This window comes from Barbatula barbatula, assembly GCF_947034865.1.
Source record: "Barbatula barbatula genome assembly, chromosome: 3".
NCBI classification, from domain to species: Eukaryota; Metazoa; Chordata; class Actinopteri; order Cypriniformes; family Nemacheilidae; genus Barbatula; species Barbatula barbatula.
In genome coordinates, this window is record NC_136764.1 from 22,198,806 (window position 1) to 22,220,733 (window position 21,928).

Here is a 21,928-nt window from a genome sequence, read left to right on the forward strand (position 1 = left end):
TTGAAGCTTTTAACTAGTGGCCTATAATGAAATGGCATTACAAAGCTTGTAAGATATTATTTTATAAACAGCTGAAAACATCTGGGATGGCAACAGGGTGATTCAATAATAAGAGCATATGTATGTTTCTGTCATCTAATTTAACAATGGTTTCATAATTTATATCTATCAAACGTGAAAAAAACAAAGCAAAACATATATAAAATCAAATATGTTATTTTATTGGGCCTGCACTTAAAATATTTACAGAGATAAAATAGATATATGTCCACATGGTTTACATTCTACAGTATTAATCACAATATTTGTTGTTGAACACTTTTTAATGTGCCAAAAAGGTGACTCTTTCTTTATCTTAGTGATGTATATAGTACAGTGAGAGCACGAATGTATCTGAAAGAAACATTTAAGTGTAAGAAAGGCACAAATTGAAACTCCTTAACAGTTTAAGCAGGGTTTCTAAGCATACAAAGCTGATTAAATAATACAAAATGTATATTTATTTGTTTCTTCTTTAAAAAAATAGATCTTGAGATTATTTTGATGACTGGAATGTACATGAGGCACACAAAAGATTTTAATATTATACCAAATGAACACTCGTTCTGAATTTCTTGATTCCACCTGAAGCACTTCAGGATATCGACGTTAATTCTAGAATAGCAGAACAAATATGCTTTACAAAAATAAACATGCAGTACTGGATTGTGTACATTAATTCCATTTCACATGTGTGGTCTGGTTTAATTGAAATCATATGAAACGCATTTATACTAAATGTTCTGTAAAACTAAACCATACAAACAGCGAAATGTTCATAAAATCCATTGTAATCAAATGGTTTATTTAGTATCTTAATGTATTATAGTACCTATGGAAACCATCTATGATTCTCTTGGTGTTTGTGTTTTATTAATACAAAGACATCTTTAGGCTAAGTGTTATTATTGATTGTAGTCTTTCCTTCAAATAAACTGCAGTGTTTTGTTTTCTAGATACAATGCTTACATATATTTTTGACAAAGCTGAATATAGTATAAAGCTGTGAGTTTAGTTTAGTTTAGTTATAAAAATATGAAACATATATATATATATATATATATATATATATATATATATATGCATTAATGTTATTCTGTACATATATTCATTTCTAAAAGTTATGCCTTGCCTTAAGTTGATAAGCAATAGAAAAGGCTTCATTTTAAATTTCCCTTAAAGTGCATCCTGCTTGAACTGACTGGGGATCATACATTCATTTATCCCTCCACAACACATACATTTCACAACAACATTTCAACTCTGATAAATAAACAGAAAACAATATTACAAGTACAGGTGATATAAAGATATTTTCCAACAGATACAAGTGACTTTTTACTAACCGTTTACATGTATAAATACATTTCTCCATCAATTACGCAAAAAAAAGAGAACTCATTGGGACAAAATTAACTGAAGTAGTACATCCGAACACTATTGCCTGAAAACAACATCCGGTCAGGTAGTGAAAAGAGTGGAATGAGGTCATACTGGCATGTGCATCTCTGTGTATTCATCTTGGCCTTCCTTCTCATCAAATGACGGCTCCGCTTCATCTGCATCAAGCTGTCATATAAACACAATAAACAATATCTGTGTAAAGTAAGTCACAGTCTTATATTGTCGTGAAGAGTAAACTTCTTAAACCTCTTTGTATCTACAAATAGCATGAACAAGATTACTTCCTCTGAAGTCTCACCCATTGTATCTCACGTTGACTAAATATTCGGGGTAACAGGAACCTCCTGTATGGAACAGTGAGGAGAAGGAAAAATGGGAAGGCTAATGACGCCGCGGTCGACATGACGGTCCACAGCACAGCCAGACACACCAGCTGGAAGCATGTGAACAGGTGCATGCGTATAGTTCGCACCTGAAATAGACAGTAGGTCTAAGGTTAACGCTCACTGACACTGAGATCAATTCAGACTGAGATTGCTTTAGACCTTTTGTCATCTAAGTATTGATTTAAGAATATTGTTCTCGGCTAGTATGGAGGTCGAGATCTTGTAGGTGACGCACCTTGCGGACATAAGTGTGATCTGGGTGGTACTTAGGAGGCATAAATAGCATTGTCATGCGTTCTGATAGCTGGATCCCATTGAGTGACATCACTCCCATATAGAGGAATATGCCGAACAGCACGGCGATAGGAATTTGCCGCAAAAGGTCTCCGATCACAATGGAGAGGCCTGCAGAGCATCATAAGTTAAGGCATTTTAGTGCATCTTGACTGTTACAAATTATGAGTCGAGAAAGTAAGTCACCCACCTACAAAAAGAGCCACCAGAAATCCTGTCACTCTCTGCTCTTTCACCTCCTGGATGCGTGGTTTGTCACCAGGGGCGACCGCTTTGCTCATGACCGTGAGGCTGTTCGCGTGGGTTACTGAACGTACAGTTGCACCGGTCAACCACGGCAGTCCAAACAAGGCTGAAATCCCACCCGCGGTCACGATGATCAGAAGATCCAAATGAAACCCTGAACCCTTAACCAGCCTCCTCTCCTTCTGACTCACAATAAGTCTGTCAACATAAAAACAGGGATGTAATAATGTGTAGGTGAGAACACTGTATTTTAATTTTACAGTTTACAGAGGTCAGCTTGAGAAGAGTTAGCTGTGACTCACGTGGTGATCTGAGTTTCCATGAAAATAAGGATGTAGACCAGCAGGGCAGGTAGAATGCTGGCGGCCATCATCCAGATGGGAAATTGACCATCAGATCCCAGTGGGTGTATAAACCAACCGCGTTTGTCCGGGCTGGTCACTGAGAAGCCATCAGGTACACTTAGTTTCTGGATTGGGGAAAGGATGTTCAGAGATCAGTGCAGCCCATCTTAAAAAGCCATATTTGTCTCCTTTCAAATAGATTCATTGCATTTGCTTTATAAAGACACAAGGCCCTCTTTAGCAAATCAGTAGGAAAATTCATTCATGTGACGTTGTGTCTTTGATGGGTGTCCCTAAATCTTACAAACTTTTCAGGGATGAATAGCTTTTTTAAATAAAGCAAAAATTGAAGCTTGAATGTTAAGATAACGCTGGACATTTAGGATGCATGCTAAATTGTTCTAATAATAAAAACTATTACATGAACTGAGCAAACTTTGGCAAATACAGCACGAACTAAAGTGCTCTGCACTAGCCCTTGAAGGGAATAGATCATTTTAACATTAAATCTCATTATAATTAACTCAACAACATGTCATACGTCCATGTGTTTATTTGTTCTGTCGAAAACAAATTGAGGCTTATAAGGAAAGAACCCTTATTCATCAGTTTTTGTTGTGTACAGCCTTCTGAAGCTGCAATGAAACCAAAAGCCCCCCGTTTAAGAGGCCATTTACGCGAGACAGTTTTCATCTGAAAACGCGAATGATGTGTTTTGGCAGTCCGTTTACACGGAAACGGCGTATTAGTGGACTGAAAATGCAAACATTTTGAAAACGATGATGTCATGCACATGCGTATTACGCGCTCAATCACACGAGTATAGCCAAAACAATATGGCGGCTTCCCGTACTGTGAGCTCTCACTGCTCGACTATATATTAACGTTTCCCCAACAAAATGTGGATTTGCTGCACCAATAAGACCAGCGGAGACACACTATTTACATTCGGCAGACTTTAAATACACACGTACGTCGACCAGCGTTATTAAAAATCCCTTTTGGCTTATAACTGTGCATGTGTATGTGCCAAGGCACGTCCTGTTTCTTTACAACAACATCGCTATCCACTGGCCCTGACGTTTTTCCATTTTCCTGGATCCGTGTAAATACAGACCGTTTCGATAACGCTGTCATGTGTACGTGGAACTTTTCAAAAAAACTGAAGGTTCGTGTAAGCGTTTCATGGATAAGAACGCTGGAAAGCTTTCCTCTAGAGCCTCAGTTTGTTTTCAACAGAACAAATTTACACACGGATGGCCATGTGGGTGAGTGAATTATCATAATCAACTACTTTAACAATTTTGGGTTCGCAACCCGGAACGAGGTTCTGGTTATCCAGGAGAGTTTTCGTTACAGAAATAGAATGGTTCCAATACATACTGGGAAACCAAAAACTAACATCAAGTTCAAAACCACATTTAAAAGCACCGAGCGAGTCAAAACAACAGTCAATAGCTTACAGTTTTATTAAACTTGGACTTCAAATGAGCAACCAAACATACTAATAAAGTGACTAAAGGTCAGCCAGACACATGCATGCAGCAAATGCCCTAAACAGATGAGTAGTTGTGCTGCTGAAAGTCATTTTTGTCTCACCTGTGTATAAGTGTCCTTTATGCATTGGTCCAACAGAACCATGATGAAGATTGCAATAGGAACACCAAAATCTCCAATAACCCTACGGAGCTGAGCCACAGATAAAACAGAATATTGCTATGGTACTATTACACTTTATCACTCACAGACACTTTTCAACACATAACTGCTTTAAAGTCATTTTATTTAAAGTTGTTTTCTCAAATTTCACAACATGCAAGAAGTAATACTGCCATACCCTTCCAGGGAAAAAAGCACTGTTCTTGAATTTCCGCAGATAATAGGCAATGAAGAATGTTCCAGACATGAGCACAAGGGAAAGGAGAGCTGTGTTTGGTTGGTTTAGGGTTTGAGAGGTGACTGAAGACGTGCTGTTGTCATCGGGTGATGATAAAGCAGTGTCATTGTCTTCTTTTCCATAGCAGCTCTGGAGAGGATGATCCATAAAGATCTGCACAGCAGACAATCACAGTCTGAACATCTGTCAACTGAATATTATTTTCTCACAAAAACATAAGAGATATTCATACTTTGCCCAGTTTGAAGAAGGTCTCGTATATGAAGATAAGAGAGATGAGGAAGGAGAAGATCTCCTGGGTGAAGCGTGAAACAAATCGCACCAGGAAGCTTCCTTCAAAGGCCACCATGAGAACCACAATGATGATCAACCAAAATCCAATCCACACACGGCCTGTCAAGTATTCAATGCCGTTGGACTTGCAGAACTGCCAACAGATGGATTCATGGTTTAGCTCATTCAGGTCGACCTGCTACCGTACAATTGAGTTTCGGGTTCACAAATACTTACGGAATAGTAGGACTCTTCAAACACTAGAAGGGGTCCAGAGAAGCCCACCACCAGCAGAGGTTGAGCCCCGAGCAGACAGAACAACATTCCCTGCACAGCAGTGGAAATGATCAGCTCTGACACACCTATCAAACCATCCGTCTTCTCACCTGTGGAGGACAAAGACCCCATGAGAATCTGATACATGAGATGAGAAATCTTTAGTATCTTAAATGTTTCTCCCAAACAGCAATAAGATCAAATCGAGAACAATCCAAGAGCACAAACTGTTCTTAGATTTGCCATGTCTGAAACCAAACGTCACTTTTGATCAATTTTAATATGAGGATAAGAGGATTCCGTATTCAATTGAATTATCTCACTTTATGAAAACATTGACTGACATGTTTTAGCTTAAAAGCTGCCTTAAATTTTCATGAACAACTTGAACTAAAATTGTATTCAACGGAGAATACAAAACAATTGTTATATTATTTGTTATTTTGTATTTGTATAAAATAAAAAGTCAGTTGAACATCATTTTAAGTTTAAGTTTAAATGACTTGTAAAGCCATGTTTTAAGTTTTTATGTAGAATTCTTTTACAGTGTATCTAAGGTATATTCGTATAAATTCAGCACCATACTTTCATGTTTGTAACAATACTTGTATAGACCTACTTCAATTCTTTCAGGTAGTTTTAGTAGAAACTTGTGATGTATTTTATAGATTTTTCAATCTCAGACTTTATTTCTTATAGATTTGTATTTTTCAGTACAAAAAACAAGTAGTACTCTGTAAAGTATTTTACCCCTATTTTTATAAGTGTATTGGTTTAAAAGCTGAATAATGCTTATAAAACACAACTGGAAACTTCTGCTTTTGTAATTAAAAATTGTGTTTAAAACAGTAAAAAAACTAATTTGACTTACCCAACAGTCCTCCAAAGGTGATGGCAGGAGAAAGGGCAGCGAAGTAAATGAACATTACAGCAGCCATGCATTGAGGACTTATAACATCTGTAAAATCACTGATGTATTTAGGGTAGCGACGCCGTATATCTCGGATAACCCCTCCAAACAGCTGTCCCGTTCTCCGAAGAGGATCATCGTCTGGTTTAAATGGCGGCTCAAGAGCTGAGAGAGAAGAGAAGGAAATAGGAAATAACAAATGAGACACAAATAGGTCATTTCACACATTTATTTTAAAACGATGCAACTGACGAATTCTGATCCGTTCGTGAATTCATAATGCACTGTATATGAGAGAGATGTACCAAAATCCTCTGGGCTCTTGGGTTCTTTGGCCTGTAGTTTGACCTCTAGCTCATTTCTTTTGTGCAACATTTCTCTCTGAAAGCGAGCGACAGAGTGCAGCAGTTCATCTCCGCCCATCTCAGACGGCGGAAGCACGATGCTGCAGTCCAGGAAGCTGTTGATGGCCGTCAGCAGGTCCTGCCGTTCATCTGCCGAATATGCTGCTTCATGGAAGTGCTAGAAAGGGACATATGAAGATAACAGACTGAAGTTGGTAAATTACAGCAACATTTGATAGACTCTCATTGATGCTTTATCTTACTTTATCAGACATGAGCGTGGATATGGAACGACCAATTTGGTGGTAGTCAATGTTGGCAGTGGGTGGGCCGAGAAGCACAAAAAGAAAGCGCACTGGAACTGGCACTTCTAGAACCGACTCTAATAAAACCGCCTCCTGTAGCCTCACAAAGGCCATGGTGGGCTGATCCAGGAAGTCCACGCTCCCTGTTGGAAATTGAGATCATAAATGTGAAGACTTTAAGTCAAGCGGCATGTCATGATGTGCCTAATGTGTTGATGATATAAAGACTTTCGGCCATTGAGGGAAACTGACCTACTAGGACAACAGTAGCTTCTGCATTCTCTGGGATCTTCTCAAGCAGCTTCGATTTAGACTTGTGCAAACCAAAAAACTGAGGTGCATCTCTCTGTAGAAAGAAAAAGGAGATGTCTCTTAAAGGGACACTCTACCCAATAATATGTGTGTTTAACAAAACAAATACATTTGTACATGTCTGGAACATGTTTTGGGTGAAGTATCGCCTTCAATACACACACAATCACAAATGTGTCATTGTTTCGCTAGTTTTAAAAAAAAGGATACACTACCTCGTTCTTATCTAGATCAACAACGCTGCGTGAATTGAAGTTAGGCAGTCCTCCAATGAGCGGGTCTGTGGCAGGAGGCTCTGATGTAGCAATATGATTATTGCTATGATGAGAAGATATCAGAGAGGCAAGACTAGTTGCTGAGATGTTCCGGTGAAACAGGTTGCGTTCCCTGCCGTCGCTCGGATGACTGATGCAAAGAAGAAACCGATTCAGTCACATGATTCAATGAGAAAGATCTCATTGTTTTCAGTGTCTCGTGTGAATGTTGTCAATTGGTTGTGTTACGTGTGCACTACTGACCTGTGTTTGAGGAGCAGGGCTCTGAGCACATTGGCTCTGTCTTCTGCTCTGATCTGGTCTGAGATAATCATCTGCTCCACAACCTGATGAGCAATACCAGGCAGAGTCTTCTGGTCCAGGTCCAACAGAACTGCGCCTGTTTATTTACACCCAACAATACATCAGACACAGCATCCAGTATCACATTCTTGATAGAAATGTATAAATAATCATGTAAATAAATAAAATAATCATTTTATTAAAATAATATAAAAAACACATTTATTTATAACAAAAACATTTAGTATTGTTTTTATATTATATAAATCTCAAATTAATACAACATTACAGTCAGAATTCGTAGTTTTATTGATATTTTGGTGAACTTTTATTTGAAACTTGTTTAGCAATTTTCTTGTGCGCTTTTGTCATTTTATTATTTATTTGTTTATTCTGTATCCTGCTGTATACGTTTCATTTATGTTAGTTTTAATTTTCAGCTTTATTTTCATAAATTCAGTCCCTCAGCCTAAACTTCAAGTTTTTCAAATAATATTTAGAGATATATTTTATTTTAACTAGTTTTAATAGTAAACTATAAGTCTTCTTTGTTCTGTTGAACACAAAATAAGATATTTGACTACCATACATTTATTTCCCACTATGGTAGTCAATGGGGTCCAAGAACTGTTTGGTTTCAAGCATTCTTCCAAATATCTTTCTCTGTGTTCAACCAAACAAAGAAATGTCACACATTTGGAACAACTAGAGAGTGACTAATTCATGACAGAATGCTCATTTTTGGGCGAACTATATCTTTAATTCTAATTCAAGTATCTGCATTCCTTTTGCTTAAAAAAATAGTAAGCAAGTACATAAATATAAATGTACGAAACGGTCTCCTTCCTTTACCCTGATTCACACCTGTAAGCTTAAAATAATGATTTATAATTTGAGCTGTCGGGACAGATTTCTGGTCTACTGTCACATAACTTGCAATATTCAGTTTCAAACAGAGATGGTGACAGAAAGCACTTTTTAACTGAGCTCTACATTTAACATTTCTCTGTGACTTTGCTGATCTTCACCGTTCTTATTTTGTCAAATGAGATATGTTTTTCTTTCCAACATCAGACTGTATCGTATCTCGTCTCTCACCATGTGAAATGGTCCTGCGGAGCTCCAGCAGACTGCGGAACGAGAGTGAAGCAACGTGAGGTTTCCCCCAGCGGTCTGTCTCCTCCTCAACGTCCTCCTCAAACTTTATCCAACGAGCCGTTTCTCTCCACTGCATCTCTTGGTTCTTATCCATCAGAAGCTCATTCAGCTCTACAAACACCTGTCAGACCACATACACACGCGTGACAATCCTTCCTTCACATCTTTCACATTCTCAGATCCAAAGAACAGGACCGAAGAGTTCAGTGAGAAGTTGAGTTTGAAGTACAAAACACTTAAAAAAAAAGAAGACAACAAAACCTTTAGGTAGGTCTAATAAAAGTATTAGACCTACTTTGTTAGTGTTTTTATTCTAGCTTCAGCCAAACCATCTCAAAATATCTGTATGTTTTAAATGTTAGACACACAGAAACCTATTTAGATGTGATGATGCTGAAATGTCAACATTTGTAACAGCGTGACCTCACTTTCACACCATTCTGATATTGTGACCATTCATTCCCTCTCGATAAACCTGCGTCTTGACCCATGTACAAATGGGACATTGGATAACCGAGCCATAAGTTAAAACCACACGCATGCGTCTGCTTTTTTTAATCAAACAGAGCACCTCCATGCAACTCTACCTTCAGCTGTCTGGCACGACGAACTCTGTGGTCCACGTAACAGGGCCATGATCTCCTCTAACAAAGAACATCAGGCTCAGTGAGCCAACAGAAGTGATATCTATCCTTTATTCATCACATGCCATCTAAACCTGCACAAGGCTGTGTTGTTTTTCCTCTCTAGCACAAGGAATCATGGAATAGCGAATGTCGATATTAAAGGCATAATATGCATTTATTATGCTGCCGAGTTAGGTCTCACCTCATGTGGGGTTCGATCCAGCTTAGTCCTGACGCGACTGCTGAGCTCTTTGTGGTCCTTGCCGATGTGAACCACCTGACCTTTAGCGCCCTTCGTAACCAGGTGCCGCCGCACACCGGGGACATCTTCAAACCTGTGACCTGCAAGAAAGCAAGCAAAACATTTTTTACACAATGAATAGTCAAAACAATCCTGTCCTCACTGTAACACATGTTATGATGTCAAAGTCTTTAGTTGCAGTAACTCTGTACTTACTTATGTTTTGTTGTTAAAACCGAATTTAAACTATTTGCCACTGTTTGGATGCTGAGTGTTATCAACCGAGTAACAGAGCCACAAAAGTCAACTGGACGGTCACAAAAACATTGTTCGTTTTCATGTCGGTCTCAAAGTGACCTATTGTTCAGTGAAATTATCTGTATTTACAGCTCTCTCTCTCTCTTTCTCTCTCAGACGCACGCACACACTCAAAATCAAAGAAAAGTCAAAGGCACAGTTGTTGTGGGCAGTTGTGCACCCTTACAGAATGTCCACATTCCTGAATCACAGCCATAGATGATTAGATGTACAAACTCAAAACATGATTCATGCTCACAAGAATGAGAGCACATGGCAAGGTGAAAATAAAACGTCCTTTATAACATGAAAACTCAAAACAAAAGTCAGAAAAACAACAAAAATCCTTCAAATTCACTGTACTTTACTACACCAAACGTGTAAGAGCTGGGCACTCCTGTAAAAGGGTTAGGAAACAGTATACTAGAATAGACGGTTTCATCGGACAGATGGCCCGAAGTTAACTGTGTTTGTTTACTGGTCTGGCTAGTGGCTAATAATATAACTATTCATACTTTAATTTATATTCATATTTTATTGTATTATAATTGTATTAAATAAACAATTAGTTGAATGGGCCGTGTGACTTAAGTTAGGCTAAGAAACGGTTCTTCTACTGGTAACCCCAAATATTAACTGACTAGACTTTTAACTTGCTAGCTAATGTAGTTTATTTGTTATTTATTTAGCTTGTTATCAGAAATAATCTACAGGCACTCTGTTCTTTGCGGATGCGCAGTAACGTTTGTTAACGTTGTTGCTCTATATTAAAACATGGATTTGTAACAGATACAGTACAAACAACAACAAATGATTATAAAACTGAAATATTGCTTTGAAAACTGTACTATACATCATAAAATACTAAACATAAATAGTATAAATAGTTTTAAAATACAATGTATGCATTTCATATATAGCGTGTTTCATACCATATTGTATTTCAGAGGTAATATCGGTGCAGGCCCACATGACGTCTTACACAAAAACACAGACACATACTCACTCTTGATGCCATCAAGGTCAACAGTAGCGAGGGTCTTGGCCTCGCTTTCATCAGTAGGCATGTGTTGGTAGAGCGCATTGCCCGTCATGTTGCCTGTGCGGCGGCGCTCCTGCAGGTCATAGCAACGGCCGTGTTTGGAGCTTCCGTCCGGTGAACTCAGCGGAAACAAACACGGAGCAGAAACACGCCTGCCATTGGGAAGAGTACGTACTGAAGTTCTGCCCCTGTAAAGATGCAAGTGAACATAGTTTAGAAAAAAAACACATTTTTAAAATTCTTTCCTGTGTGAGCGCACATACTCGGATGGTGCAGCATCTCTTGGGATGTTGATACTGGTGTGCAGTGCTGAATGTGGTAGGATTGGCAGCTTTCGATGCGGTGTGACTTTACCGTCGTTCTTTACGCTCGAGTCGGGGTCATCAATCGATAAAAAGCACTGAGGGTCAAACACAGAGAGTGTGTTTGAAGCATAAAACTTGCAAACCTTTGTTTGATTTTAAAACTAGCTTATTTTGTTGATAATAAAGCAACACTTTGTAGTTTTTCGACCTTAAAAAAATCTCTCTAAATATATTTCAATGGTAGAACAACACTGTGAATTCTACTCCCGCTGCTGCCTGAGCAGCCTCATAGCGGCTACAAGCCCACTCTGTATGTTCTGTGTTCGGGTCGGTACACACAGCCCCGCCCAACCCTTGCCTGCGATATGGTTTCCAAATGGCGTTTCTGCAATCGCCACTTCCATCAGCTTAGTAAACAAATTCACGTGTATTGTGCTGTCCACGGGGAAACTTATTCAGAGACATTATTTTTGACACCGGTAACAGACAAATGAGCTTTCCAACCACACGGGGAGCCGTGAGCAAAATTTCTAAAGTGTTGCTTTAAGATATTATTCTGCAAAACCAAACTAAGCTGATGAAGAAAACTGATTTCGCGTGTATGTAACCCATGTCTACCTGCTCGTTGTTCATCTCTGTGTCTGTGTCCGGGGTGGGTGTGGTGGTGACAGTGCCCTCTTTCTCCTGCTGGCTACAGGAATCTTCATCTGCCTCTTCATCTTCATCATCCTCGTCTATAGGGGGAGCCGCACCGGTGGACAAACTCCTCATCCGTCCGGTGCTCCGCTTCCTCCCAGGCTTTTTTCTCCGGCCCTCGCTGGGTAGGTGTTTGGACAGAGGGTGATGAATGTGTAGAGAGGTATGACGGTGGTCTGTGAATGGCACATACATCAAAAACCTAGAAGAGTCGCAATTACAGTACTATACAGATTTGGAACTTGGTGGTGAGAAGCCTAAATGAAGGCAGAATTTTCAGTTTTATTTCTTCATTATAAATATATGAGCTTGACATTGACATTTGCTTCAGCCGTATGAAGAACCGTGGCTTCAAAATTTCAGTTTTGTTAAATAAAATAATGACAAACTTTTAATAATTTGATAAAATATTTTTTAAATGTCTATAGACCGTTTCATCGAACACGCGTGCCTGACCCCAAGTTAACTTCTGGTTTGTGTTTGGCTAGTGTCTAATAATATAACTATTTATATTTAATTTATATGATTATTTTACTGTATAATAATTGTATTGAAAAATCGATTTGTTGAATGGGTGCTGTAGTTTTGATGCATTTAAACCAACCTTATGTTACATTGACATCTAGAGGTTGAGCTTGGTATCGGAGTCTAAATTCAAAATATTGGAGAGACAAGTTTAGCCAAGCAGCGGTTCTTCTCGGTTTCTTTTGACTGTTATCAGAAATAATCTGTAGGCAGTCTACTGTTTGTAAATGATTACCAGAAGTTAAGCTGGGATCACAACAGTAACGTTTGTTCATGTTGTTAAAATGATACCATCTTTAGCTTTTATCTTCACACTAAAAAAAATGTTTTAGGTTATTTTAAACTCAGTGCTGTATCAAAAAGGGTCAAACCCAACCGTTGGGATTAAACAACCCATTTTAAACACAACGGTTGGGTTCGTCTCTTTTTGACCCAACGCTGGATTGAAAGTAACCCAACATTTTTAAAAGAGTACACATGAGAATTATTTTTAAAATATTTTTCGTAGTAATTCAAGTTATCAGTGTATATTAGAAACTAACAGAGCATTATGGACCGCGTTTTTGATGCCAAAAAGAAGACATGTAAGGGGTGTAGTTCTCACACTCAAAGTCCTCCTCATTAAAAGTCCGGTGTTGTTCAGCGGGCATGCGTTGGGCAGGGCTGAGGATCTGCTGAAAGCGCTGTACTCCCAGAGTCCTGTTCAAGTCACCTTCATCATCATCATCCCGTGGCTGAGGAGGCGATTGCACTGCGATAGTCTACGATAAACCATATAGATGAAAAATCATTATTTTCGAATTTTTCGAATGCAGATACACGGAACAAGTATACATAGCAGACATGCATTCTCATTGGTCTCATTGTAGAATTCTCGAGAACTAATAAACAAATAAAAGTCCTGTTTTCAACAATGAAAATTACAAAGTTAACTATATTTAAGCATAGTTCAAAATTAGGACTGGTGGAAAACAAGGGATTTGTTGGCACAGTCCAGTTTGCCCCTGCTGGTGGATGCCAGAATTACACCATCTCTATTTATGCATCTGGGAAAAAAGACAAGCATTTTCTCTATAGCCAAGCATTCTGAGTAAATGAATTTCTTTTCAAGCATCATATATATCAAAACTATATTGTTTTTTATTACAGTAGATGTTTTGCAATCTCCCAAGGCCAAGAAAATGAGTTTAATTTAATGTGGAACCTTGATCTCTTGAGCAAAGACATCTGTTTTTAAACTGCATCCCTTCATATGGTTCTGCTCCAGCTGAGCACCTGCATTTGACTGGATACGTATTAAATGTATAAAAACCATACGTTTAAGCGTGAGCTTTCTTTTGCTCTCTTTCCGTTTTCTCTACTGCGGCCTGTGGTATGTTATCCTGAGGATAAACACACAGGCCTTCTGTGGTTAAACTTGCATAGAGAGATGAGGCTTTGGCATGCATACGCATGCTGTAGTTCATCCCACCTATGCCACAGAGAGTGAGTCAGCATACCTACAGACGCACAAGCGATAGGTCGATCGTGACTAAAGTCTGTTTTGTTTCATTAAGCATCGGTGAGATAAACATCACTTGATTTTGAATGAAGGCGGTAATAAGGAGTCACTGTGCAGACAACACACCCAAAGGTAGCTGCAGCCGTAACCATGGCAACCACACATTAGGTAGACCTCAGAGGAGAGGAAGGAGATGATGCGATTTTCGCAAAAAACAGATGGCTCATAAAAGGATCTAATCTGAAACCTGTCAACATCCGTCGTCTCTGAAATCTTTGATCCGCTGTCTGATGTCTTACATTGAGTTCTAATATACAGAAGAACCATTCTGCATCCATACCACTAGGTCTTCATTTAAAGGAACAGCTCACCTTAACATAAAAATTCTGTTATTTTTATTCACCCTCATGTTGATAAAAACCTGTATATGAGTCTTTCTTCTGTGAAACACAAACGAAGATATTTTGAGAAATGTCTCAGCGGTCTTGTGTCCATACAGTGGAAGTCAATGAGGGGTCAATGTTGAACACTCTTCAAAATATCTTCTTTTGTGTTCTGCAAAAGAAATAAAGTAATGCAGGTTTGTAATGACACAAGGATGAATAAATAATGAAAACAGTTTTGTTGAACTACCCCTTTAAACCAAAAACAACTGGAATGTCCTTACAAAATAACTAGGAGCTTGTCTGTGACTCTGTGTCAACGTTTATACACTATGACGAAACATGGCGATGGCCTGATTAAAATGAATCTAATATGATTCAATGATGTATTGTATTTCTGAATACTGATTTGTCTTTTCTGTGTCTGATGAAATGTGATGCTTCTCTCGTCTCTCCACCTTCCTCCCTTCATCCAAACAGTGGGCTCATATTGACATGCATTTTCCCACAAATGTCTGAGAGGCGTTTTTGATATCAAGAACAATGCACTGGACAAAGCAAGGGAGATCCTGCAAGAACGACCTGATCATTTCGCTGGACAAAAAATTACTTTACTGAATAATCTGCTGTGATCTGTGTTCAGGCTCTTTTATCCCATCAGACAAAAGCCCGATCTTTTGCATAATATTCAACAAACCACCATGAAATTAAGCAGTGTCATTTCAGGACGTTCCGTTCCACCCACATCAAAGTAGTCAAGAGCAACTTCCTGTGACAATTTCCACTTTATGTGGGATGTTACACGTAAATGTTCCCTAAATATAGTTTAGGGGGTTTTGTTTACATGTTTAGCAATGAAAACTGTGACAGAAACAAGAAACGCTTCACTGTATCAAACCATGTGTTTACTTCCCTGACTATTTATGTTTATATTCATTTTAGAGTTGAACGGCATTTAATAGCACTTCAGAAGATAATTTATTTAGATACAGTTTCTGTTGAACAACAATTCACAGTAAGCTTTGTGTAAGCAGCGCAAAGGTTGTGGGTTCGAAGCCAAGGTAATACATATATAGTCATGCAAATCTGCCAAATTAATAAATACATTTGTTCTGTGTACATAATTTATATTCACACTGCAAAATTATAGGAACTACTGTTAATACACAAATACACTATAAAAACTTTAATTTACTTTACAGAATTTTTCTGTAATTATTTTTACTGATTTTTCACATATTGAAAAAACTGTGATCTTACAAAATGTTACAGTTTTTACAGATTTTTCACATATTTTTTAAATATGGTAACCGTCAAATTACAGAAAAAGATTGCAAATTTACATGACAACATAGAATTGTACTGTAATTTTCTGGCACCCGTGTTTTTTTAATGGATTTGTTTACAGTGAAAAAATACGAGAAAAAATATGAAATGACAGAAAAACCTTCAAATTTACAAGTGAAATGTGAAAAACCTTTTATTTTTGGATTATTTTATTTGTCTGCGCCCAAGAGATTTTTTGTACAGTGTAGGTGGTTTATCTTGTTATCCTGTAAGGACAAATCTGTCAAATATTGGTGGTAACAGCAGGATCTTGCAGCACAACAGGCTAAAATGGAAATACACTATTTATTTTACTCTATCTTAAGATGGGGTATATTTAGGTAATATGGTTTGTCAAGATCCACTCACTTAAGTCAAATAGGAAAAATCCAGGCCCAGTTCCTTGAAAACAAAATCCCTGTGCAAATCACTGGACTGCTTTAAGCAATGGGCACACGTCATGCACATACTAACTGTAATTTTAAACTAAAGTTGTTTTTAGGCAAAGACTAGTTCATAAATCAGTATCCGGATAATGTCGTCCACTGTAAAATTTCCCATGTCATTTGATTTAGATGTCTGTCTGAAGAGAAGCACCCAGGTGACATTGAAATGAAATGCTAGGGGACGTATTTAAAACCCGAGACACCGTCTGCACAGTGCGACTTCATCACAGCTGCATAATGGCACAACATTTTCCTCAGATGTAAAGTGATTTCTGGGTATGGCACATCAGACAGCTCTGTCTCCATGGTGATTCGAACGGTTATAAACCTTATTCGGGCTAATTAGAAGAGGTGTATACAGCTTCTAGACAGAGCGTTTAGACCACTTCATCGGCCAAGCCAAGCTTACAACATCAACCACAGCTGAGAATAAACCAAACCAGTGGCCTCACCTTAGATAACACTTGGCTATTTATGCAGCAGAGCTCATCTGCGCCACAAACAACACAACCCGCGACACAAAGGCAGAAATCCCCCTCCGTTCCCTTTATAAAACACCTGAACTGTAGTCAAGAGCAGGATTATATTCAGAGAGCCAGAACTCCTGCCACGTATCGGAAATGAAAGTCTGGCAGTTGTCCAAAGAGAACATAGGGAATAGGTCAGCAGAAGACTACCTTGACTGTGCTCTTACTCTTTTGACTTGACCTACATTTACATTTAGTCATTTAGCTGACGCTTTTATCCAAAGCGACTTACAAATGAGGTAAACAATGTAAGCAATTGGAACAACAAAAAGCATAAGCGCAGTATAACTGGTCTAATATAGCCTACCGCAGTATACAAAGCTAAGGTGTTTTTTATATTTAAAGGATAGAAGGAGTAGAAAAGTGATAGAAGTCAAAGCTAATTGGTCAGGTGCTGACGGAAGAGACCTGTATACATTTATACATTTGGCCGACGTTTGTTGTCCAATGCAACCTATACATTGCTGCAAGGTATGCAATATTCATTCCCTAGGACCCCAACTTAAAGGGATTTTTTCTGAAACTGTGCATCAGAATTTTAAGTTCTGCAGAAGAAAGAAAGTCATACAGGTTTGGAATGACATGAGGATTTTCATTTTAGGTGTAAATGTCCCTTTAACCATGGATTTATACAGGTGAAGCTTGCCTCATAAGAACAGGCATACATCATTCAGTTTATTAATCTTTATAGCCCAAGAAACAAAAAATTTTACATTCAGTGAACAAGTTAAAGATTACTTACCAAATGTCTAGTCAAGCCTGACCCAGAAGTGACATCACCGGCGTCCTGAGGGTCACTCATTGTTAATGGTAAGTGTTGTGGGTGGTTGTTCAAAGTGCGTTGGCTTTAGCCCTTTTCTCTTTCACTCAGACTCAACTGGGAACTTTCGGGCAGCATAACCTGTGGTGATGTGACACAGTGATAAAGTTTACATGATATCATTAATTCCATTCAGAGATGCAATAGACATGACTTTTGCATTCCTCACTGTGTGTCTGTTTCCATTCAAATGTTGTACTTAAGACGGCTCTTGACTTTAGTGGCTGTTAAAGCCTGTTCATTGATGGCCTTTAAAGCGCTTTACTCTTAGTTAAAGAGTAACAAACACAAAAGATACATTCTGTGAATAGAGGTTAATACCCCTTCTTGCAAAGATCCACCAGATTGGAGTATTTTTTATACACACATGAAGAGAGTGAACAACCACAAGGGCCGTTCATATTCAGATAAACAATTGATGCAACTGTATCAAAACTCTCAAAATCCATAACCTAAATATAGATTCTTGAGGGAAAATAATAAATGACATCTTTTATAAAACGCATTAGTCGTTCATGTGAAACATAAGGACACCGTTCAAATGAGACTGGAAAACGTTTTGCTGCTTTGTCTTTGGCTTGTTGTTTGTATGCTGCATTAGAAGGATGTTCGCATAGTTTCCTGCAACACTTTCATGCGAATCTGTCCATGGATCAATTACAAGGTCAAAGCGACTATATCACTGTCAATGCGTCTCATATGAACAGATAGAACAGCTGGAAAGATTCACTTCTCAATGGAAAAACACTCAAATCAGAGAATCTGACATAAATTCCTATAGGTTATTGAAATGTCACAAGATTTTCTTTGCCAAGTATAGCACATATAAAATGAAAATGTTGCCAATACCATTCCTGCTCTCTCGCCTTATCAACTTCCTCTGACTCTTTGTGTTTCCTGTGTAGCACCCTCTTCCATTCAAAGGTTAAGTAATGTGTGACGTTGGTGAAGCATGTACTTGCTTAAACAGAGAACACTATTTTCAAGGCTGAGTAGTTATAATAGCTTGAGTTCATGTGCACGGTTTCCATCATTATTAGGGCATACAGTGTATTTAAAGGTTGCGTTTTACAGCAGTCTAAACGTCAATGTAAAGGTAAAGTGGTTTATTTACAATTCAGTGAGCATGAGTATCATGTTGACGTGCACCATTATGATTCCACTTCACTTACTGTGCTTCTATGCTTGTGATGTGAGTCTGGGCAGTAAAGGTGACCGAGGACAGTGATTCGGCAGAGATGCTGCCCAGAGACGATACAGTATGAACTGGCAGAGAGTCTGGGTATTTGCACTTATTATAGTTAGTATATTTGGATCTAGTTAGTATACGATAAATCACGGTTTTAAAATAATAATTGTTATTTCATTAAATTAAACATATAAATGCACAGTTTTACAGTGGACGCAATTTGAACTGAAACATGTTGGTCAAATCTTTGAGGCCTTTGAGAGACACTAAGTGCGCAATTCCGACATTGTGGATGTGACGTTTGCAGTCAAAAACTTGAAAACTGTAGTTCAAAAGCTGCCTTATATTTTCGAGTTAAATCAAGTCATTTGATTTTAAATTATGTTACACTTCATAATAGTTGTGAAGTTGCATTTCGTATGACTAAAACGTTTTTGTCAGTTTAGTATCATTTTAATTCAAGGGACCTGTAAAGCTAATCTGATTTAAATAAAAAACAGCAAGCCCCTGTTCAAAGAATCCAGAAATCAGAAAAATATCACTCTATACATGTGCTTTCTATTTTGAGAAAAGTGTACATGCATTATATATGTGAGAACAACAAGGGGCAACATCCTTCGTAAGCAAATGGACATGGGACAGCTCTTCAGCTAAACACTTTGCTATATCAACTTTTCTGTGCGCATATATGAGGAAGAAATAATGTTACGGACCTGACATTACAGGTGTGAAATTTCTGAAGGCAGCTCTCTATGTAACAGAGACCTTACATGGGAATATAAACCATGTTTTGTACATTTCCATCGTGAGGCTGACATTTAAATATGACACTCCACAACCACTGCTTTCAGTTTGTCTCATGTGTGCAAACTATTGGAATTATGTACAAAAGAAAAGCAACTACAGAACATTTGTCAACACAAGTCATTGTTGCTTTGATAGCATGTGTAACTCTAGACCTCTTATCATCACTGAACTGGATAGAGTGAATGAAGAACTGAAGAGACGGTCACATTCCAGACGCTCACAGCTCCGTGAGCTGCACAACACCACGCCAATAGGAAGGGCTGCAGTTACACTTTCACAAAATGGCAAATTCTTGCCTTTTGTATTATGTGCATCCTCTTCACCACAAAAAAAATGTCAATATAAATACACCCATTCTATCAAAACCCGGTGGCCCACAATAAACCAAAGACACAGCGCTGCTCTTAAACTATCATGAGACAGAGAGAGAGAGACTTACCTTAGAAGGCTTACAGCACGGAGACTACAGCTTAAGCAGTCATTGTAGTGCGGTGGCAGAGACCCACTGAAGCCCGATGGCCACCAAAAGACAGAGAGACAGAGGAGGAGGAGGAACAGGAGGCAGTGAAAAAAATCGGCAGTGATTGGAGTTCTGGCACCCTTTTACCCCAACCTCTCTCTCTCTCTCTCTGTCTCTCACACACAGTGTTCACTTCCAACCTTGAGGCACCCACTGATAGCCGTCCCTCCCCCTCGATTAAGTTTCCTCCTTTAGCCCTCTGACAACCATGTGACCAAGGGGACATGACTCGACAATACGGCCCTTCGATAACTCCAAAAATCTTTTGGAAAAAACTGTAGGCCTGATATGTCTGCATGCATATAATGTGCGAAAAAGCAACAGCTGTCAACTGCATATGCGTCGACAAAAGATATTAACTGATAGACTTTTTCCGAAGATTACAAATGTTACACGAAATATTACTCCTTTGCCTATGTGCTGTGAAAATGAAAGCGTCTCGGTATCACGACTAGACAAAACAACAATTAAGAGTAAGCAAACATGCACGCGTACCGTATCAGTGATATGATTTATCCAGCTTATGACCTCAGGCGTCCACTGGACGTTCTTAGTGTCTTGATGGCAAAGACAAATTGAAATGAAACTGTTCGAGTTTAACTGATAATACGGCAGTTGTTATTCTAAGACGTTTGATTTGTATCTTTATCGTATACACTAGTCGTGATTGCAAAATGATGTCATATCCAGTTGAGAAACATCGTGTTCTGTATATTATGATATAACGGATCATTGCATCTTACGTGTTGTCCCAGTAATGATGTCAATTCACAGATGAGTTGTTCTGATCCCATAATACAGCCATCAGTTTAAAAAAAAATGACCACTGGCTGAAAATGTATTATTAAGAATGTTTTAAAAACAACTTAGTGTTCTATTAAAGATTAAACTGGAAGCAACTGGTGGGCTAAAACATGACTGTGACTACTTGTATGATTATTGCTTTGAGTATACATAACCGTGCCAAAACATTTTTCAGACCAAGCAGCTGTGATGGGAGCCGTCGGGGTGAGGGGTGTTGGGAAGAGTTATTTTTACAGCGTCAACTATTTGTTGTTAAGGTCTTCATTTATAAACGGAGACGTTCCAGACAAACATGCCTGACAATTTCGCAGTGCTTAACCAGAATGACAAACTGTGATTCAGCATATTCATAACTGAATAAACTGCAAAGTCATATAGCCTGAAATCAATGATCTGGAATAACCTAATAAATACCTGCATACCTAATAATAACCTAATAAATAACAAACTACTTTGTGATGGTTCTATTAACATGTATAATAAACAGTTTTTTTCATGTGTTTTTTCCAATCTATTCTCAGTGGATCTCTATACGACTTTCTTACAGTATGACATTTACTAATACGAAAAAAGATTGAAATAAAACAATAACATGAGACGATTTGCTGGTTAATCCGAAACATAGCTGCCAAAATACAGTTAAAGAGGGGGTAAAAATTAGGCTGTGAACTAAATGAACAAATAGCCTAAACAAAATAATCAAACAAATAAAATGACGGATTTATTTGGAAAAAGTACTGTTCTAATGGGATCAGTAATCATTTTTAGTATTTGTTTCTGTGAATAGTACCTATTTTGGCGTCTACTGATGCAGCCTCGTTTGGCGCTTCGACGTGCTTGCCTGACTTTCAACGCTTCTCGATAAAGTAACACTGATATACATACACGAAACGAAACACGGATGCACAAGAGACCCCAGACCCTCGTAGGGACAGACTGTAAGCTATATCTTGCCCAGCATCAGTATTTCCCATCAAACGCTTCGGCAAACACACGAGCAGCTGCTTTCTCCCCAAACGTGTTGACGTCTCGCATCAAAGCGTGCGCTTCAGCGCGCGTGTCAGTGCTGTAAACCGCGAAACTCATCATCACATCCGAAATAACTGACCGGTCTGACCCAAAAGCAAT

The 21,928-nt window shown here is 38.5% G+C and overlaps 1 protein-coding gene across 1 annotated transcript; it reads right to left on the reverse strand.

The window, feature by feature from the left end:
- Positions 1-1,354: 1,354 nt before the first annotated feature.
- Positions 1,355-19,973, reverse strand: slc4a2a (solute carrier family 4 member 2a). Its single transcript, XM_079453710.1, has 24 exons — positions 19,916-19,973; positions 17,403-17,561; positions 13,082-13,238; positions 11,875-12,128; positions 11,215-11,351; positions 10,916-11,139; positions 9,574-9,713; positions 9,333-9,389; positions 8,686-8,866; positions 7,549-7,684; positions 7,246-7,435; positions 6,971-7,064; positions 6,677-6,861; positions 6,375-6,591; positions 6,031-6,234; positions 5,121-5,269; positions 4,843-5,037; positions 4,551-4,763; positions 4,313-4,402; positions 2,672-2,838; positions 2,314-2,567; positions 2,065-2,234; positions 1,742-1,915; positions 1,355-1,608 (listed from the first exon to the last, which is right to left on the reverse strand). The coding sequence occupies exons 2-24, from the start codon at positions 17,460-17,462 to the stop codon at positions 1,528-1,530; spliced, it is 3,729 nt and encodes a 1,242-aa protein (XP_079309836.1). The 5' UTR covers positions 17,463-17,561; positions 19,916-19,973; the 3' UTR covers positions 1,355-1,527.
- Between the last annotated feature and the right edge of the window lie 1,955 nt (positions 19,974-21,928).

Coding starts and splice junctions, on each gene's coding strand:
- slc4a2a (XM_079453710.1), bottom strand. CDS start 17,462: ATGAGTGACCCTCAGGACGCCGGTGATGTCACTTCTGGGTCAGGCTTG. Junction 12,129..13,081: donor TAATGAGGAGGACTTTGAGT/GTGAGAACTACA, acceptor TGCCATTCACAG/ACCACCGTCATACCTCTCTA. Junction 6,235..6,374: donor CAAGAGCCCAGAGGATTTTG/GTACATCTCTCT, acceptor CTTCTCTCTCAG/CTCTTGAGCCGCCATTTAAA.